Consider the following 20,380-nt stretch of genomic DNA (forward strand, 5'->3'; position numbering starts at 1 on the left):
AATTTCACCAGAGATGGTTTGCTAATGTAAACCATGGTGTAACTTAATATGTCTGTCCCTATCCTGACTAATATTTACATACGTAATCAGAATCACATCAAATATTTAACAAATCATCATTATGCTATCTGATGGTGGTGTACACTTCTCCCACAAAGCACACAGTTTCTGATTATCTCTTTCTTTCTTTCTTTCTTTCTTTCTTTCTTTCTTTCTTTCTTTCTTTCTTTCTTTCTTTCTTTCTTTTTACTTGTGCCTCTCTTTTTTAAATCTTATTGTATTTTTTTCTCAATTTTTAAAAACATTTTCCATGATCATAAAACATATCCCATGGTAATACCTTCCCTCCCACGCTTCCCCTTTGAAATTCCATTCTCCATCATATCCCCTCCCCATCTCAATAAGTCTCTCTTTTATTTTGATGTCATGATCTTTCCCTCCTCTTATGATGGTCTTGTGTAGGTAGTGTCAGGCACTATGAGGTCATGGATACCAAGGCCATTTTATGTCTGGAGGGAGCACATTGTAAGAAGTCCTACTCTTCCTTTGGCTCTTACATTCTTTCCGCCACCTCTTCCGCATCAGACCCTGAGCCTTGGAAGGTGTGATCGAGATGTTACTCAGTACTCCAGTCACTTCTTTCCAGCACCATGATACCTTCTGAGTCTTGTTCATTAATATGGGAGCCTATTGATGATCAATGATTCTGTGTACAAGTTTGTTAACAGTTGAAAAACGAGAGTACTTTATTTCCATAATATTTCTCTTTATTGCAGGCATCACTGCTTCCTGGCACTATTCATTATAATGATTTGATGGGAAGATTTCAATAGGCACCAAACCCTTACATATTCTCTGTTTCCTTTCAGAAACATCTTGTACCACCTGGATGAGAAGACGAGCCGTTTTTCAATCCTGGCTGAGGCTTGGGAACGCTGCAAGTTACTCACATCCAACGAGACTTTTCACGAAGCCCTGTCAGATGTGTGGAACACGATTAATTCCGCTCAGGTTTACTTCAAAGCAGGACTTGATGTGTTTGAGAGTGTCTTGGTAGAAAAGAACTGAGAAAATGCTCAGCATTTTAAAATGTTTGTTTACAATGACATAAGCAAAAGGTTCACTCTCACCATATTTTTTGACATGGAAAGCTTTCTGACAAATCTAATACTCTTATTATGTTCTATTTTCTGATGTACATAGAAAGAACATTTTGCACATTTAAGTTTTTTATATACCCATACATCTGAATATATAAAATCAAGTTACTGCAATAATATTAAGATTTATCTATTAAAGAGAAACCTGCTGTATTTTTATATAGAGACTGTATAGGGAGAAACATTCCAAGAAGATCTGGGCATCTCCGCTGCTTGGACAGATCAGGAAGGAGCACAAGATATTCTCCCAATAAAGTTTCCACTGACTAAGTTTTTATATAAGGAGTGGACGACCAAAAGCCTTTCAGACTGATGCACTATTAACAATTCAATAAGGAGAATTCAAGTACTCTGAATGAACAATTGCTGGTCCCAAACTACTTTGAATTTTTCTACTTTATGACATGAAGTTCCTCTTTTTAACACAAGTAGATATAGTAAGTAATACGCTGGTTATAAAATTGTATTTTTACGTATTAATGAATAAAGAGCCATAAACATACCAAAGAAAAAAATCTCATGTTAGCTTCACAGAGCAATTTAAATGCAAATTTTTCCTAACATCTTCTATAAGGTGACTTAGCTTTGAAAACCCTAATTTGCCTCAGTTGATTTTGTAAGAATTTCAGGAGTGGTGTATGCCTTAAGAGGAAGAATACATTTCTTACTCCCTTTTCCTGGGGTTACTGATGAAACCCAGAAATGAAAGCTATTTGAAAATGAAAGTATCTCTCATGGATTTTCCTGCCTGTATCTTTTCTGAAACTCCTTGTTATAAATCAGCTTTCACTGAAAACCACATAATTTCTGTGGGAAAAGAGCAGTTTTCCTTTGAAAACTCAATAGTCATCAAGAGCATTCAAGTGCTTGTTATACTATTGATAAGACAAAAAATAAGGAATATTTGTTTTGCCAATGAAATATATATAAATCCATGATGAAAATAATTTTCTCCATCTTTATCCTAACTGTGGCTAAGATAATTGTATGTACACAATGTAGTATTTCTGTATGACTTTTTGTCTTCCACAGTTATATCATGTGGGCAACTAAGTTTCATTTTGATATTATAATTCATTAGCTCTAGCATTCATATTCCTCCATTACTCTAAATTTTTTTCTGGTAAGGAAAAGGTTAAGTTGTATCTTGCCTTGAAAACTGACTTTTTAAAAAAATATATATATAATACTGGAAAATGTAGTTCCCCTCAGTATATAAACCCTCACAATATTTCCTATAGATTTCCCCTATAATATTCAAACAGACTACCCACTACAAGTTTCCACAAAGAAAACTGAAAACAGTCCGTGAATGTTCTAGTCCTCACTTCTTGTGGATGGGTGTACTCCTAATCTTAGCTAGCAAGAAAGCTAAAGTTGAAGGGAAAGAACTAATCACTATTAATTAATTGATTTATAAGGGCCAGCTCTTCCAAGTGTAAGTAATGCTTACACACTCAAAGCAAAGAAGTGAGGCAATTAGCTAGATAATTCAAGCAGAAACACATTTTCGTATGAATTGCCTGTGTACCCATATTTTCACATGAGAAACAAAATTACCTTATAAGTTTTTCTAAAACCAATATACTTGTTTTTAAATATTTTCCATGTTGAAAACAGTGTATAGGAGGAACATGCTAAGAGAAATGGTGTTCTGCATGCATTGACATCAGTGCTCTTTGATGCTCGTAGAGACCAACAGCAGGAAGAATGTTATTACCACACTGACACACACAGGCCCATGTAGAAGAATTCTGTTACTGAAAGATGCTTAATGTTTACTACAAGGTCATGCAGTTCTTAATGTGGAGATGAATTGAAAACAAAGGATGAGAAAGTACCACAATTGTCAGATTATAATTTCAGAACAAGATTCTAGGCAGATTCACTTCCATATCATACTGGAGTGTTTTCTTTTTCATTTTTCTTTGAAGAGTTTGTATGTGCATGCAGGTAAATTTTATTGCATAGTTAAAATTTTCATTCTGTGTTCCTCATTTCAAATTATATGATATTGCTTTTGGAGAAGTACAATTAATTTTGACTAACATGTCTTATTAGTATTTTTAAAAGATCATATGAAGAAACTAAATTATAATTAAAAGAGATGTCCAAGGACTCTGAAGATCCTATTGCATATCTTGCCTGCAACCAGGCTGTTACCCAGCAGCATCTCGGGTACTGTCTGAGTGTCTCAAGTCTCTTCTGCATTTAAATGATGCTAACTTCTCCTAAAAAATGCAAGTAAATAAAATTATGAGCAAGTTAATAGCAAGAGTTATATAAATTGGGAATATTTCTAAAATAAACTGATATTGAGACATCTGTACTTTTCAAAAATACTTCAGATATGTAATCATGCCAGGAGATAAGAAATAATAAATCATTCATCTTCTGAGAAAATATGGCCAGTATGTGTCTGTAAAATTTGTGTTTAGGCAGGATATCTGGGGACATTGCTTCTTGTGTAAAGTATAGCTCTCAGAGAAAAGGAAGCCAAAAGACATGTCATGTTAAACCCCATGGTGTTTCCTTTAACCAGAAAAAAAACAATTCATATATAAGCATTAACATCACCCTCAGATACAGGAACTATAGACAATATGACTAAGGATTTGGATCTAGTCATATATTTCATTCATGGCAAAGCATTCCTGGAATTTCTGTTCCTCTGCTTTCTTCCAAAGAGGAAGGATTACAAATAGTCTTTCCAGTACATACTATGCAACCAGCCATTATACCACATCCTGCTTGGACTGTAAATGTTGTTTGTAATTCCCAGATAGTTCACATTTTGACTACACTAAACAACATACCTTTCAGGGGGAATCCAGGCAAAGGACACAAACACTGGTGGTGTGGTTAGGCATGGAAGGGTCTCTATGTGGTACCATAAGTCAGGAAGGAAGACACTGAGCAAACTGTTTTTCATAAACATTTTATAAAATGTTAACCCAGGAGAAAAATCTAGTCTAAATCAATGTTTGTCAAAATGTGAATTTAGGGGGGGGGGGGTCATAGAATATCTATTTTTATATTTTCAGATGTTCTAAAGTTTAGTAATGTCTAATGGTTTTCTACCTTGGATTCTGAGAAAACATTAGTTGACAAAATATCTAGACATTTAAAAAGTGAATTCAACAATGGAACCCAAAGTGTTTTCTTTTTTAATACCACAATTAAAAACACATCAGGAGGCCAAGAAATTGTTTAGAGGTTAAAGATACACAAGTCTGCCTGAGTATGAATATCCAGAACACATGAAAAGCTAGACACCCAAGAAAGAAATTGAGGAGGACTTGAGAAAACAGAAAGACCTCCCATGTTCCTGGATAGGCAGAATTAACACTGTGAAAATGGCAACCTTACCAAAAGCATTATGTAGATTTAATGCAATACCAATAAAACACCTAACATTTTTGTTCATAGAGATAGAAAAATATGATCTCAAAATTCATATGGAAAGGCAGAAGGCCTCAGATATACAAGCATATCCTCAGGAAAAGAAACACCTCTAGAGCCAACACCAAACCTGATCTAAAGCTATATTACAAAGCCATAGTAATAAAAACAGCATGGTACTGGCATAAAAAATAAAACAGGAGTATAGACCAATGGAACAGTATTGAGGACCCAGACTTTAGGTCAAGTAACTACAGCTACTTGATATTTGATAAAGACCCTAGCAAAATAGGCTGGAAAAAAGACAGCATATTCAACAAATGGTGCTGGACAAACTGGATAACCATATGCAGGAAATTGAAAGATGATCCACACATCCTGCCATGCACAACAATCAAGTACAAATGGATCAAAGACCTCAATATAAGACAGGAAACTCAGTTACTACTGGAAGAAAAAAAAAAGAGAGTAACTTTCCATGATATAGGAATGGGAAAAGACTTCCTGAACAAACCCCAGTAGCGCAGGATCTTAAACAATCACTCAATCAATGGTATCACATGAAGCTGAAAATTTTCTTCACAGACAAACAGAGAGTAAGCAGAGCCAATAGATTACTCACAGAATAGGAGAAAACATTTGCTGAATATTCAAATGACAGAGGCCCGATATCTAGAATCTACAAAGAACTCAAAAACCTAAACAATAAAATGTCAAACAACCCACTCACAAAACACAGCAAAGAACTGGATAGTCAGTTCTCAAAGGAAGAAATACAAATGGCAAACACATACTTAAGAAAATGTTCAACATCTCTAATCGTCAGGAAAATGCAAATTAAAACAACTATGAGATTCCACCTTACACCAGTAAGGATAGCAAACATAAAAAAAAAAAAAAAAAAAAAAAAAAAAAAGAAAGAAAGAAAGAAAGAAATGCTGGCCAGGATGTGGAAAAATAGGAACCCTTTTCCACTGTTGTTGGGAATGTAAGATGGTACAAGCATTTAGAAAGCAATATGGAGGCTCCAAAAAAGTTGACTATACAGTTACCAACAGAGCCAGTTATTCCTTATTGGGCATGTACCCTAAAAGCTCCACACCTCAGTACAGAAAGATTTGCTCAACCATGTTTATGGCTGCTCAATTTGTAATAGCTAGGAGCTGGAATCAACTTAGATATCCATCATTAGACAAATGGCTAACTAAGATGCGGTATATCTACATGATGGAATTCTACACAGCAGTAAGGAAAAACGACACAATGAAATTTGAAGAAAAATGGTCAAACCTGGAAAAGATCATTCTCAGTGAACTCATCCAATCACAGAAAGATAATCACCACATAGTTTCACTCACCTACAGCTCAACACATCAACATTTTAACAAAATTAATGCATAGCCTATAGTACTTTTGCGCCTACTGAAAGAGAAGTGTCACATTATAGAGGATTTGTTACCATCTGGCAAATGATAAATTGGCATTTTTGCCTTAAATAAAAACAGAATACTCCCATTAGTTTCATGATTAATTGGTAGGCTTAGACAATATCATTCTCCCAAGATGCTCTGCAGCATATATATATATATAGAGGATCTCTCTCTCTCTCTCTCTCTCTCTCTCTTTCTTTCCCTCTCTCTCTCAAATACATAAATAAAAAAATAAAAAGAATAAAAAATGTCTTGTTAGAATTTTCTAATCTGAAAGATCTTTAACAGCTTCACAGTTCTAAGAACCTCATTAGGTGTGAATACTCTTCAGTGCAGTGGATTTGTTTTATGCAATTCAGAATCTTAAGTGAAATGAATTTGAAGAAGAGTAGCAAAAGAAGTTTGGAAAGTATCTGAAGTCCTCACCATGTCCACTCTGGTTTCTGTTTCCTATTTCTAGTTACCTTCTGATAACAGGATTAGTCATCTTTGCATGCAAAAATAATTTTAAGATCTGTTAATAACCCCGAGTTTTCAATCTTAGCACCATTTCATTATCCTTCAAAGATGTATACTATAAATAACTTTAGCACATACTAAGTCTTCCAAGAAGTGAGAGACCTAGCTTAATATTCATAAAATTCTTAAAGACCTTTGTAATCTTGCATGTTTACAAGACCAAAAATTATAAAGGATTGAATTGAGACAGATTCAAGCAAAGTTAACTGCTTTAAATTGTTATTTTACTGGTTAGATTATTCAGTTCTGGAATTACACATTTATATAGCTTGTGATGTTCATGTTTTCATCCAAAATATACCCATCAAAGACAATGATTTTTATGCAAAGATTCAGTCAAGAATTAATACAGATGCAGTGAATTCAGTGTCTACATCCACAACCACCTTTAACTAGTGCAATCAACCTAACAGGATGCTGTCTAATTTTTTTGATGGAGTAAGCCAATAAGCACTAAGGTAGCTTTTCTCAGAGGAAAATAGGTTTTATTATGCAGGTTATAATTAATATACATCACCCAAGTCCCCAAAAGAACACACAGGTGCCTGCACCACACCATATGCCATGTGCTATATTTCTGTAAAGCTCAAGAGATTAATATGCATTCATTATTATGAATTATCTTGTTGCACTGAAGTTAATGTTGGTCCTTTGTTCTAATCAAAGTACAAACTTGACATTTGAATAGAACTTTACTTAAAATGCAGAGTTAAAGCCCTTATTTTAATGAGCTATATTTTTTTCAATCAAAATGTATGATTTTTAAAATTGTCTAGGCTGTTCAGTAATCATAAGTCTACAGCTTTTTTAAGGGACCTGTAGTCACTATGTATCCATTCAGATAGCTGATACTTGTTGATGTTTTACCTTCTGGATTTTCAGACATTTAAAATTATGCTTTCAGTGTATATGTATTTAGTCTTATATTAAGCTGCTGTTAAAGGAATACCTTACTTTAAAATTTAAAATAAAATATTATTACTGTATCAAAACACTTTCCCATATCTATTTAATGCAAAACAAATATACAAACCAAAGTAACATTTAATTACACCATTGAAAATTGTTGTAAGTAACAAAATACCCAGATGATAAAGTGTATCTCACATAATTATATTCCAAATATGTTATAAATAATTATATTTTGTGGGGAGCCATATATCCATTATTTTACTTAATGTGTACATTACAAACAGGAAGGTTTAGTGGTAAATATATCTTGCACATTCTAACTTGCTACTTGGAATTAAAATAAAAGAAATAAAAACATCTGTGCAAAAGAGAAAAGCTTCCCTAGGACACATTGAACATCAGCATGACATTTTGATAATTGTTTACAGATGTATTTAAAAAGCTAATGTACACCGTCAATTTAGTATTTTAATCATGTCTTTCACATAGCAACACTGGGATGCACAAGTTTGATAAAAAGTAATATTTTTGTGATGTAACATTTAAAAATAAGATTCTAAAATGAAGAGTGAGTATGAGTCAAGTAAGAATGATCAACCTCCTTAGAGCAAAGTTCAAAGGATAATTTCATCAAATAAATTTGCTTTGATAAAAAGCAAATACCTATAAAGAGGTTCTTATTACTACATTACTTTGAACTATCTTAGTGTTGACTTTTGCTGAAGGTAATTTGATTATGTCGGTGATTCAGAAATTTTTCATTGTACACATACTTTCATTGTCATTGTTACAGTTTTAAATGAGTTAATAGCATTAATTTATAGGCATGTGTCTATCATCTTATAATTGCTATATATGATTGATGTTGATTTTTATGTGTGAATGCTTACTCTAAATGTAATGTATGTATCTGAAGTCTAATCTCAATGTATTGCACAACTTTTTATGTTACTTAATATGACTCAACATGCCACTTCTGTTGTGGCTCAGTGACAAGAATGGATTGGATAACACATCTGTGAAGGATGAGTGATACCTTATATGTCAGTTACTTAAGTATTTGCACATAATTAAAATCTAGCACTATGAAATGAAGGCATCTTTAAAAATGTTCTGATTCATAAATTACAATGAATATGTATAGCTAAATAATAATGTTTAAAACATCAGTTTATAAATACAACAAACACAAGTGATACTTGTTACTGCAATGTATTCTTATTACAAGATGTACTGTGTTTTAAATATGTAAGTTAGTTATTCATATGCTTGATTAATGGATTATCTTTGTATAATATGTATCATACCAAAACAGGTGACCCTTGTATTGGGAATCCTTCATAAATTTGTATCATGTTTTAACTTTGTTTTCCATCTTGTAACCTTCTAGTTCTAGATTTCTCACAAAAAATATTTTGGTCTGTGCATCACTGTCAGATTGGCATTTGGGGGAGTGTACAAAAGCATTATTCTAGAGTAATGATGTCATTTTCAAGGTGATTGAGCATTAAACATTCAATATAGTGTATATGTTAATAGAACAGAACTGAAAATATACCTTAAACCATATTTAGAATCTAGTGTTGGAAGAATTTGGGGGGGGGGGCATTTCTATTCATTATGTAAAAAATTTGGTTGAGAACTCCTTTCAAGGATGTTTGTTCTTTGTATAATTCAGAAGAAAAACACAATGGACCTCTTGCTACTTCAGAACAGATCTGATTACTCAAAGAGGACACTGCAACCCACCTAAGCCAAGATCTGGCAGGTTTGCTAGCAACCAGTTTAAAAAACTGGAGGTATGATAACCTGAGAGTCTCCCAGGTCACACAAGCCCATTGGTCAGCAGCCTTCTCTTGAACCTTCTTTTTTTTTTTTTTTTACCACCCCATTATTAGTCTTGTAAGACAAATGAATGGAGTGCGCACTCCCTGTAGTGTTGTGTACAATGAATTTCTAGTATCCAACTGAGGCATTGACTATTGGACAAATTTATGAGCAAGTGACACAGGAAGTGGTCAACCTCACCCACTGTAATGAAGCTGTGTAGGAAATCCTGGGTGGCTGAGCAGTTGTATCATATGGTTTGACTATACAGAAATTTTTCAATCAGCAAGTGTACAGGACTGTATGAACAGGCTAATGGGGTTGCAAAGCCAAGGGCAGCTTTTGAATTAATAAACATGATCCTATATCCAGATTGCAATCTTGTTATATGATCACCTAATTTTGTCAAACCTCATGAAATTGTGCATTTATATCTGGTATATGATGCTCCAAATTTGATAAAGCTAAAGAAAACATCAACAACAAAAAATCTGAAAGATAAAAATAGAAAAGTAGAGGAAGGGAGTTGTCAAAACTGGAGGATTTAATCTGGTACAAACTAAGAATGGATAGTCACATTCTGGTCTCACTGATTTTCTAAACAAGGGCTACAGTTTGTCCCCATTGACAACTGTAAAATTTTGGAGCATCAAGAATATAAAAAATATTGCTCAATTTTCTCAGTGGGTATAAACCAAAAGTGTTATAAGCACCACTGGTGACTTGATTCAGAAGCACAATCCTCCAGAAAGTAAAACAAAGTAAAATTAAGTGTAAAAATAAAATCACAGCATATTAGTCGCAGAGGAAGCAATTGCACTGTCACACTACAATAGTAACAGAAATGTCCTCTACATTTTAAGGGAAATGGATTTTCACTCACCATCCTACAACCCATGAACTCTTGCAATGCCTTGTGCTGCCCTATAGATTTTGAGCATATTTCTCATTTCCAGAGGTCTATCTCAAAGGCATTTGCTTATAATCCAGAACTTCCCTGGGGACTTTCTGGCACAGTGTCTTAAGCATGTTTTTCCTGGTGGTACAGATACTCTCTCTTTTTTTTTTTTAATTAACTTATGTCTGATTTTCAGATTAGAGTTACACTTTCAACTTTTTGTAACATGGTAGAATGAGATAAACACATTACATTTGCTTGCATAGCAACATGAGATTTTCTATCAGAAAGTATTTCAGATGTAGTTATCATTACATCATTTGGATGTCAGTGGTTCCCCTCCTAGTATTTAATTTTCTTATTTTATCACTGTTTTATCCCAAATGCTTCATGAATCTGGATCCAAGATGACTGTATATATACATATTCATTGAATCTTTAAAATATGTAAAATAAGCTTTTTGGTGGAGTGCAGGTGGAGAAGGAAAAAAAAGAACAGTGGCACATACCTGATCTGCCCAGGGAAAGCTCCATCTGTAGCAGCAGGTAGAGTGTGGGCTAATGTGAGAATCATGGGTATTTGGTTTCTACAAGAGGTATGGAGAGGTAAAGGGGACACAGAATTTTCTCTGTTTCTTTCCAGTCTTCGTTAGCACTTTCCACTTTAGGAATACATGTTTCTTAACATTTCTCTTGGAAACAATTACACTTTCTGCTTTAAGAAACATCAGGATGTCATGTATTATGGCAAAGTGCTCCAATGCATTGACTTGGGAGGCTAAGGAAAGAGGATCATAAGTTTGAAGCCAACCTGGATTGCACTATAAGTTCATGCCTCAATTCTTGTTAATATGTTTTGGGTAAAGATCTGGAATAATTTTTTAAAAAAGTAGATCTATATTCACGTCATCAGCAACCATGAGATTTCTTGTGAATATTTATGGAAATTAAATGTTGAAGAGTAGATATGTATATGTATATATACATACATACATATATATATATATACACACATATATATATATATGTGTGTGTGTATGTATATATATGTATTTATGTATAAGTATATATGCATACATAAATACATACATATACCACTATATACATGGCTATTTTGTTTGAGTTCTAAGTTCAAAATATTAACTTAGGAAGTATAAAATTAGAATATCAGCTTCAGGTTGTTCGTATTAAATTCAGCTAATAAGAAAATCAGAAATAAGAAATATAAAATGTTTTTCTAAAATGCACTGTTTCATTTCTATTTATTGTTATAAATAAGTTTTTGCCTCTTGATTTTATCATATCAGTGGTATCTTCTATAGGAAGAACTCAATGTGATATGTACTATTTTGTCTTTCAATGAAAAATTTCCATGAACTGAATTTTTGATAGTCATGTTCAAGCTCCTTTGAAAAGCAAACAATGATTTCTAGTGAAATGGATACCAAATTACAGTGCTTACTTTTCCTTATACTTGACAATGAATGAAAATTGTGGGAGGCAAGAGTGTTCATGAGTATGAAGAAATGCACAGAGAATAAGATTATCCAGGCATGGTGATGCACACCTTTAATCCCAGCATTCTGAGGCAAAGGTAAGATGATTACTGTGAATTCGAGGCCAACCTGAGACTACATAGTTAATTCCAGGTCAGCTAGGGCTAGAGTAAAATTCTACCTCAAACATAAGTGAGTACAAGATTAGACAATCATATACATAGGGACTCTAAAGAAAGACTGTCTTTACATAATTCTAGAGTAATATCTGAAACAATATTAAAACTTGAAGCAAATATAAGCTATGAATTTTTCAGTTTTTACTGACTCATTTTTGCAACACAGATAAACACACACTATATATTCTTCATTTTATTTAATATGAAATTATTTGGATACTCTGCGTCAGAATAATCATGTGAAATAAATATATTTGCTCTATTTTCTAAGTTGGTATAAACTAAACATGCTGTACTCAGCACTGCAGTTGACTCTAAAAGTCCACAGCTCTCTTTCTTAGGTTAGCTGAGGACTTCCCTACTGGAGATAATTGATGAAACTGTAGTTTGAACTTTTAGACTCCAGTGTTCCCTTGGATCTTGTCAACTTCTAACTGCAAAACTTTCTCTAAGACTTTTCTCAAGTTGGGTTTAACTAAGTTCTTTTCTGAGTATACAATACCATTATAAGATAATTATTTATTATAGCTAGCAAATCTTACTTAACTACCTACATAAATACTGTATCTAAAATAATTCCATTTTTGGTAAAGCGATAATCTCTCATGACATTGTTCAGTGAAGTCTCTCTTTCTCTCTCTCTGTGTGTGTGTGTATGTGTGTGTGTGTGTGTGTTTGCACATTCTCTCTCTCTCTCCTTTACTTCTTTCATCAACAGGCTCCAAGTTTCTGTATCTCCAGGATCTAGAATGCTTAATTATGGCCAATAAATATGTATTATAAAATAAAAGAAGATGAAACCAGATGTTCAATACCAACTGAACAGTGGTCTTATGAAATAAAAATTTTAATTTAGGGCATATAAATCATAATTGATATAGAAATAGGAAGTGATAGTTAATAATTTAAATAACAACCTTAACTTAGAATGACTGGAAGAATTAAATGGATCAAGAATGTAACTGAACAAGGAAAAGATGAAAAGATCCAGTGGTGTTAGTGAATTTAATTTCTATAAAAGCAAATGCAATATGCCTGTCAAATATGTTAATTCAATTTTATATTGTATTCATAGAAGTATGAAGCAGGGCAAGACAGGTGAAAACCCACCTATTCTTCATGACAGAGAAAATAGAACATTTTATTTAATAGCACTAATTTTACAGAACACAGACTCCATCCAATGTAAAATGATCAGAATATTGAAAAATGAAGAAAACTGATTTCCACCTAAAGGTAGAGATCTAAAGAGTTGCTCTAACATTCCAGATCCTCCTTGAATATCAAACATGAACAGGAAGAAATTTATAAGACAAAGGAGGAAATTAGCACTGAAGAATAAGGATATCTGACTGGAGAAAAAGCCATGGAAAAGTCCAGAAGTCCAACAATTCAATGAGATAGTGCATGTTGGCACTGTGGAGATGGCTCAAAGGATAAATGGCTGGCTGAACAAATGTAACTGAGTTTGCATCCCCAGAACCTGTGTAAAGCCAGATGCCATAGCACTAGGAACTGCAATCCCAGTGAACCCACAGTCAAAAGGAAAGCAGAAAGACATATCTGGAACTTCATGGGCCAGATAGTCTTGTGATCAAGAAGAGTCCATAAAACAGATAAGGTGGAGAATGGTAACTAACACCTGAAGGCTTTTTTCTGACCTCCACATGTATGCTGAGACACATGTATATCCCCACTCATACATATAAATATGCACACATGCATATACAGACACCATGCACACATTAGATATGTACACACACTTGCCGGGCATGGTGGCACACACCTTTAATCCCAGCACTCAGGAGGCAGAGGTAGGAGGATTATCGTGAGTTCGAGGCCACCCTGAGACTATAGAGTTAATTCCAGGTCAGTTTGAGCTAGAGTGAGACTACCTCAAAAAAAACCAAAAAAGAAAAAAGATATGTACACACCAAAATATGTACTATATCATAAAACATACTTATAGCTGGAGGAGAGCCAGGAGTGAAGAAGAACTGGAAACTGAGTCAGCAACTGTAGCATCCATATGTGCCATCATTGTCATCCTACGCCACCTTTACAGGTCAAGCCCATATCAGGTACCTGCCTTAGTGGCTAAGCAGTTTGTGAAGAACCTTGTGTCTGTGGGGGGGAGGGGGGAATCACCAGAGGATTGATACGACCAGGAGTTCAAGAAAAATAGGCATGCTCACATGAACAAAGTGATCTGTACTTTCACTCCATGGCATTTGGCCATCATCCCAAAGCCACATTTATGCCCACAGTTGTTACCATGGGCAGCATCCTAAGGTTACATCAACCACCAAAAGCACATTGAGATGTGATATCAAGTGGTTATCATTAACCCTTCCAGACCTGCACAATAGTGAGCTCATCAACATTTTGCCATGGAGGAACTGGAAGGACAAGATAGCTCAGCTCTCTCTTACCTGTCACTGAGCATGTGCCTTTGGGACTGGACATAGACTAAAACTTACCCCTTCAGTTCTCCTAAGTCTGTAGTTTACTGGCTTATGGATTTGGAGGCCTCTCATCTATCATAAAAAAACTATATTTTTATATATAGTGGTTATTTCTGAAAAGACATGGATAGATACACACATTTAACAAATAGAAAATACAAGGAAAAAATTAAGTTTTTAAAAATGTATAAATTATTTGAAAAATATCATACTGGATCGATCTTTTCTCATCATAGTTTTCTCAAGGACTAACTTACGAGGGATAACATTTACAGTGTGACACTGAACTCTATCCTTGGAGAAAACACTGTCCTTCTCCAATTGCACTGCATGTATATTATATAAACCTCTATGCACAGTCATAGTCAGGAATCTAAGCAGTCTCTCATATTTGATCAAGACGAGCATAAATCATTTATTCATGGTTTACCATTCCTAGCTTGATTCATTGATTCATCTCTAGACAAGACAAGGTCAGTACAAAAAAAAGTATGATTAAGCTCCTTGCCCTTAAGAGAGAACAGCTTAACCAACAAATTCATCTTCACATCTGACCTTATGAATCTTGACACTGGGAGTACTGCACAAATAGAAATGGCCTCATATTATGGCCCTTTAAATGGAAATGCCTGGAAGACTGCACACAGAGGGAAAGTAACAGTGAAGCAAGTGTAATAGATGTCCCCAGATATCATGATTCTCACCATGAAACCATGCAGCTTACCCACATTCATTTCTAGTGCTTTTTTATTTAAATTTATGGCCTTTGCACCTTTACTTTTCCTATCTGATAATACCTTGAGTATCCCCATGCATGTGCATCTAACTTATACAATGATGCTGAGCTAAGAGTCAAAATCAAATGAGGAGTGGGGAAATGATAGACTCCTTGCCGTCTTCCATTATGATGTCACAACCAGTTGTACCTTCTAGGCAGTGATAATAGACTCCTAATCCTATGGTCATGGCCAAAGAAACCATTTTTCCCCTTTTCTTTCCTGTGTCTTCATTTGGTTTTCATTATAGCTTTCACAATTATCTAAAACATAGAGAGACAGAAACAATAAATGTGTGTACTTTATTATGCTGTTGTAGTGAAATGTCACAGGCTGAGTGACTCAAGCAACAGATGAAGATGAAGTTCATGGTCAGGATGCTGGTGAGATGGGGCCCTCTATAGCACCCCATTGCTGTGTTGCTTGTGATGCATGCTGGTGGTCTTCTCATAGGCCAAAGAGAAACTGAGCTGTTCCCTCTCTCTTGTAAAAGCATCAACCCCATTTTGAACATTTGTTGTAAGACTTCTTTAGTTCTCCTTCAAACCCCATTGCATCGGAGTTGTAAACATGTGGGTTCAGTACATGAATTTCACAGAACATAGGTCGTGCTGCAGTTTACATAGTTATATTGCATATCCACTGCATTAGTTATAGAAAATAGCCCTACAAATACATTGGATTATTTGATTATTTTTATTTTTGGTGAAAAGGTTTTTTATGGATTAATTGAGTTTTAGATAATTTCCACATTTTTGGTATAATGAAACATAGATTTACTACTTGACTTCAATTTATTTCTTTTCTACATTTTCCCATTCTTGCTGTTACCCACTTCCTTGGAAACAGATTTTTTTTTCTTAACTATTCATTCAAAATATGTCATTATTTCTATTCCTTCCAATACTGTTCCCTCTGCCTTTGATGCCTTCCCATTCCTTTGTGTTGGGATAATCTTTTACCATCAGTTAAGATTAAGTCCCAGTGCTGTCCTGGCCTTGTTTTGTCCTCCCTATGTAGTTTCTTCTTCCCTCCTTTGACAGCATGCCTTTGATTCTATGCCTTTACAATACATGAGCCCCGAGTCTTGCCATCAGTTGGTTACATGCAAGGCACTCCTATTGGATAGTGACTTCTAAAAAACACTTTGATTTTGGTGAACTTACACATGTGCCTAATACTCAGCCATGCTCAGATTATTAAAAATTATGGAAGAGTGAAATGTTAACTTAGATGAGCAAGTTATAAGATACCAGTTGTCTCTCAGTATTTCTTGGCCCTGAAAAGACCTGTCTCTAAATTCACAGCCCCCTTCCTTTGCCTGTGACATCTTTAATCAACCTAGCAGACTTGCTACTAAGCTACAGCCTCCCTTCTGGCGTACTATAAAAGACCTTGGTATACTCTGTTCCTAAGTGCCTAAAACTATGTCTCCTAAACATGCCTGGTCATAAATATCAACTAGGATACATATTAAAAATATAAAACCTCCTGAGACTACATAGTGAATTCCAGGTCAGCCTGGGCTACAATGAGACCCTACCTCAAAACAACAACAACAACAACAAATACAAAACCTTGGGATGGAGAGATGGCTTAGTGGTTAAGCTTATGAAGCTTAAGGGCTCATATTCGACTCCCCTAGTCCCACATAAGCCACGCGCACAGTGACACAAGTGCACAAAGTTGTACATGTTCACAAAGGGGCACACATGTATGGAGTTCGATTGCAGAGGCTAGAGGCCCTGGCACACCTATTTCTCTCTCTCTTTCTCTCTCTCTGTCACTCTCTTACATTAAAAAAAAAAATTGTATAAAATCTTGAGCTTAATCTCAGACCTACTGAACTTGAAACTACAAAGAGTAATTTTGGTAATCTGCAGTTGTAAACAAGATCTCTAAGGGTTTCTGGATATAATAAAAATCAGTTGCAGACAGAGCAAATGAGGAATGTCCTGCCTACTCGTAGACAGCTGCAAACGTCCATCAGTGTCCTATTTCAGCTTCTTTAGTCTTAGAAAGATATCTTCCTTTGAATGTCTTCCTGAAGCTGGTTCCATAGGTATTTGGGAATATAAAAATCCTTCCAATTGAGCCATGCCAATCCATAAGGGTTTCTGCAAACACATGTTATAGTATCTGCTCACTCTGTTGCTAGATGCTCTCGGAATTCCTGCTTCTCGGGTGCAGCCACAGTTGTTACTGTTACATCCTAGAGTGGTTCTCAGTGTTAGCAGTCTATAAACTGAATGTGGCAAGGTGTGATAAGGCCATGCTCTGTGGGCTTATCCTTAATTAGACTAGACCCTGAGGATGTATGAATTCTCTGTTTAAAAAAAAAAAATCAGAGATTTGGTGTCACCCAGGGTTAAAAATGAGAATGAAAGGGCTGGAGAGATGGCTTAGTGGTTAAGCGCTTGCCTGTGAAGCCTAAGGACCCCGGTTTGAGGCTCGATTTCCACAGGATCTACATTAGCCAGATGCACAAGGGGGCACACACATCTGGAGTTCATTTGCAGGGGCTGGAGGCCCTGGTGTGCTCATTCTCTCTCCTCTCTCTCTCTCTCTCTCTCTCTCTCTCTCTCTCTCTCTCTCTCTGTCACTCTCAAATAAATAAATAAGCCAAAAAATTTTTAAAAATGAGAATGAGAATGAAGAACTTATCATATAGATCCTGGCAAGAAGTAAGAAATCAATAAATATTGCCAATTAGTGATATTTCTGCATTGGAGAGACTGAATCTAAAACTGTTTCTATATTCCTAACTAAAGGAGGTTTCTCTCTGTGTCTGTCTCTCTCAAATAAATAAAAAATAAAAAAATAAACAGTTAACATCCACTAGCCATATGTCTGACAAAACATGTATATGTATGCACATATATGTATATACTTGTAGGTAAATAAAGTTTTATTGTAGTAAAAATGGATTTTGGCCAGGTATGGTGGCACACACCAATAATCTTAACACTTGAGGGGTAGAGGCATGTGGATAAGAAGTTCATTGTTATCCTCAGCTCCATAGCAATTTAAGAGCCAGTCTGAGCTCATTTTCAGATGCAGGGTGTCCAAAAAGCTGTAGTCAAAGTACTTTTTTAGGCTGGATGGTCTATCAGGAAAACCCCTTTCAAGCTGACTTGAGTGATTATTGGCAGAATTCAGTTCTTCATGTGTGGCTGTTCCTTTCCATGTGGTCTTCTCAATAGAGCAGTCCACCACATGACATCGGCCCTGCATCTGGATCAAGTGTGGGTGTATGCTAGCAGAACTAAAGTCTATGTGTTCCTGAAATTGGCCAATGACGTCCTGTTACCTTTCTACCTTCTGTTTGTGAAAATGAAGTCCCTGAGTTCACATTCAATGGAAAGGAAATTGTAATGCACATGGGCATGGAATAAAGGGGTCTAGGTCACTGTGAGTTCTCCTATGAGGTGACTAGGAGCAGTACTGAACGCTGTAGCCAGCAGATACTGGTGTTTAGTACAGAACGTAAAATTTTCTCAATTAAGACTAATTCTGCTCATAAAAGCAATACTGCTAGTTGCATCATACATACATGGCTTTGGACGTAAAGAGCATGTTATTCTGAATCTAAGAACATGTTTCATTTGTTATGACAGTGATATAGATCAGATCTTACCACTGGTCATAGAACTTAAATAAGCTATTCAATTATTTACAAGTCTAGAAAATATAATGTAGAACAGATCCAGGAAATATAAGAGATGACCAGTAATTTCCATGAGCACAAAATGCCTTCTCTATGTCATAGTTAAAATTTATTCCTTGTAAGAAATATTTCTCTATACATTCAGTCAGTCCATATATTATGAGGCTGACTGAAAGCATGATGGGCAGAGAAAGTAAATCTAAACCCAGTGTCTATTTCTTAAAAGCGAAAAAGAAAAAAGACATGCTTTACTGCCACAAAAGTCCAATTCAGTTGAATTATTACCATCACCAGACTAGGCCCATGAGAATTGTCATTGCCCTGGAGAATGAGAGTGGCTTTCTGTAGTTGTCAATGGAACACCATTGTTGGAGTCCATGATGTCAGCCCTGACGTTTTGCCTATATCTATGCCCACTCACTCACTCATTCATGTGCCCAGTGAATGAGCTGGAGGCCAATTAGGAGAATGAGGCAAAAAGCATATTGAATTCCACATGCATTTTCTTTTTGTTTGCCTCTGCTTAGGAACATGCATTCCTGAAAATTAGATAATTTTATAATAGAACATTTACTTTCTAATACAAAAATGCAAGCATTCTTTTCTTTGAGTCTAAGCACATGAATGTCAGTGTGAATGTAAGTGTGAGTGTGTGTGCGTGAACACCTACCACAGTACACACACGTGAAGGACACAGGACAGCTTGGGCATGATTTCTACCTTTCTACCTCACTTGAGGCTGGGTTTCTCTCCATGTTGTTCAGCTGCTTTCTTTTCTTTTCTTTCCTTTTATTTTCTTTTTTTTTGAGGTAGGGCCTCACTCTAGCCCAGGTGGACCTGGAATTCACTATGGAGTCCTAGGATGGCTTTGAACTCATGGTGATCCTCCTACCTCTGCCTCCCGAGTGCTGGGATTAAAGATGTGTACCATCATGCCTGGTTTCAGCTGCTTTTTTTCTGTTGTGAGCTTCCTGGAAATTCTGTCTATGTCCCCCATCTTGCCACTTCCCTGACCTCTGGCTTTTTATATTGAATTTGAAGATCCAACTTGTGTATTTAGGCTTGGGCAGCAAACATTCAGCCATCTTCCCAGTCCCAGGTGCAAATATTATTGAAGTCTAAGCCTGTTCTTAAAATGCAAGCTGCATACCTATCTCCATACTCTGTATTTTTGGCAAAGAATCCATTTGCACTTGTATTGGACATTGTTTTTTGTTTTCATATGTATGTATGTGTTGGTGTGTGTGTGTATGTTGATATGTGTATTGTGGTCATACCTGTGTGTGCAAGTGCACTTCTGAATGTTGGCACATGCATGGAAAGCAGAGCTTAATCACCGTATGTGTACTACAGTTTTTGTCTATCTTCTTTATTTATTTTAAAACAGGATCTCTCACTGAACTTGAAGCTTACCAATTTCAACTAGACTAGCTTGCCCATAAGACTCAGGGATCCTCCTGTCTCAACCTCACCAGAGTTGGGATTATAGGAAAAGCATCATGCCTAGACTGTACATGGGTCATGGAGATATGAGCTCAGGTCTTTGTGCCTGTGTGACAAACACTATACAGTCATAGCCATCTCTAGACCCCTGTTGATAATCTTTTAGGTGTCCTTAGTTTAGGCCATACTTTTCTGGAGGAAAAACC

General features: G+C 35.6%; 1 protein-coding gene across 3 annotated transcripts in view; it reads left to right on the forward strand.

Annotated features, from left to right (window-relative positions):
* Naaladl2 (N-acetylated alpha-linked acidic dipeptidase like 2) overlaps positions 1–3,080 on the forward strand; it is a 1,016,062-nt gene extending 1,012,982 nt beyond the window's left edge. For all 3 annotated transcript variants that reach the window (XM_045130167.1, XM_045130166.1, XM_004652077.2), the window contains one exon: positions 870–3,080. In XM_045130167.1, the coding sequence (XP_044986102.1) occupies positions 870–1,068 (199 nt within the window). In that variant the 3' untranslated portion in view covers positions 1,069–3,080. The remainder of the gene's footprint in view (positions 1–869) is intronic.
* Positions 3,081–20,380: the final 17,300 nt, after the last annotated feature.

Source organism: Jaculus jaculus, chromosome 11, assembly GCF_020740685.1.
Source record: "Jaculus jaculus isolate mJacJac1 chromosome 11, mJacJac1.mat.Y.cur, whole genome shotgun sequence".
Taxonomy (NCBI): domain Eukaryota; kingdom Metazoa; phylum Chordata; class Mammalia; order Rodentia; family Dipodidae; genus Jaculus; species Jaculus jaculus.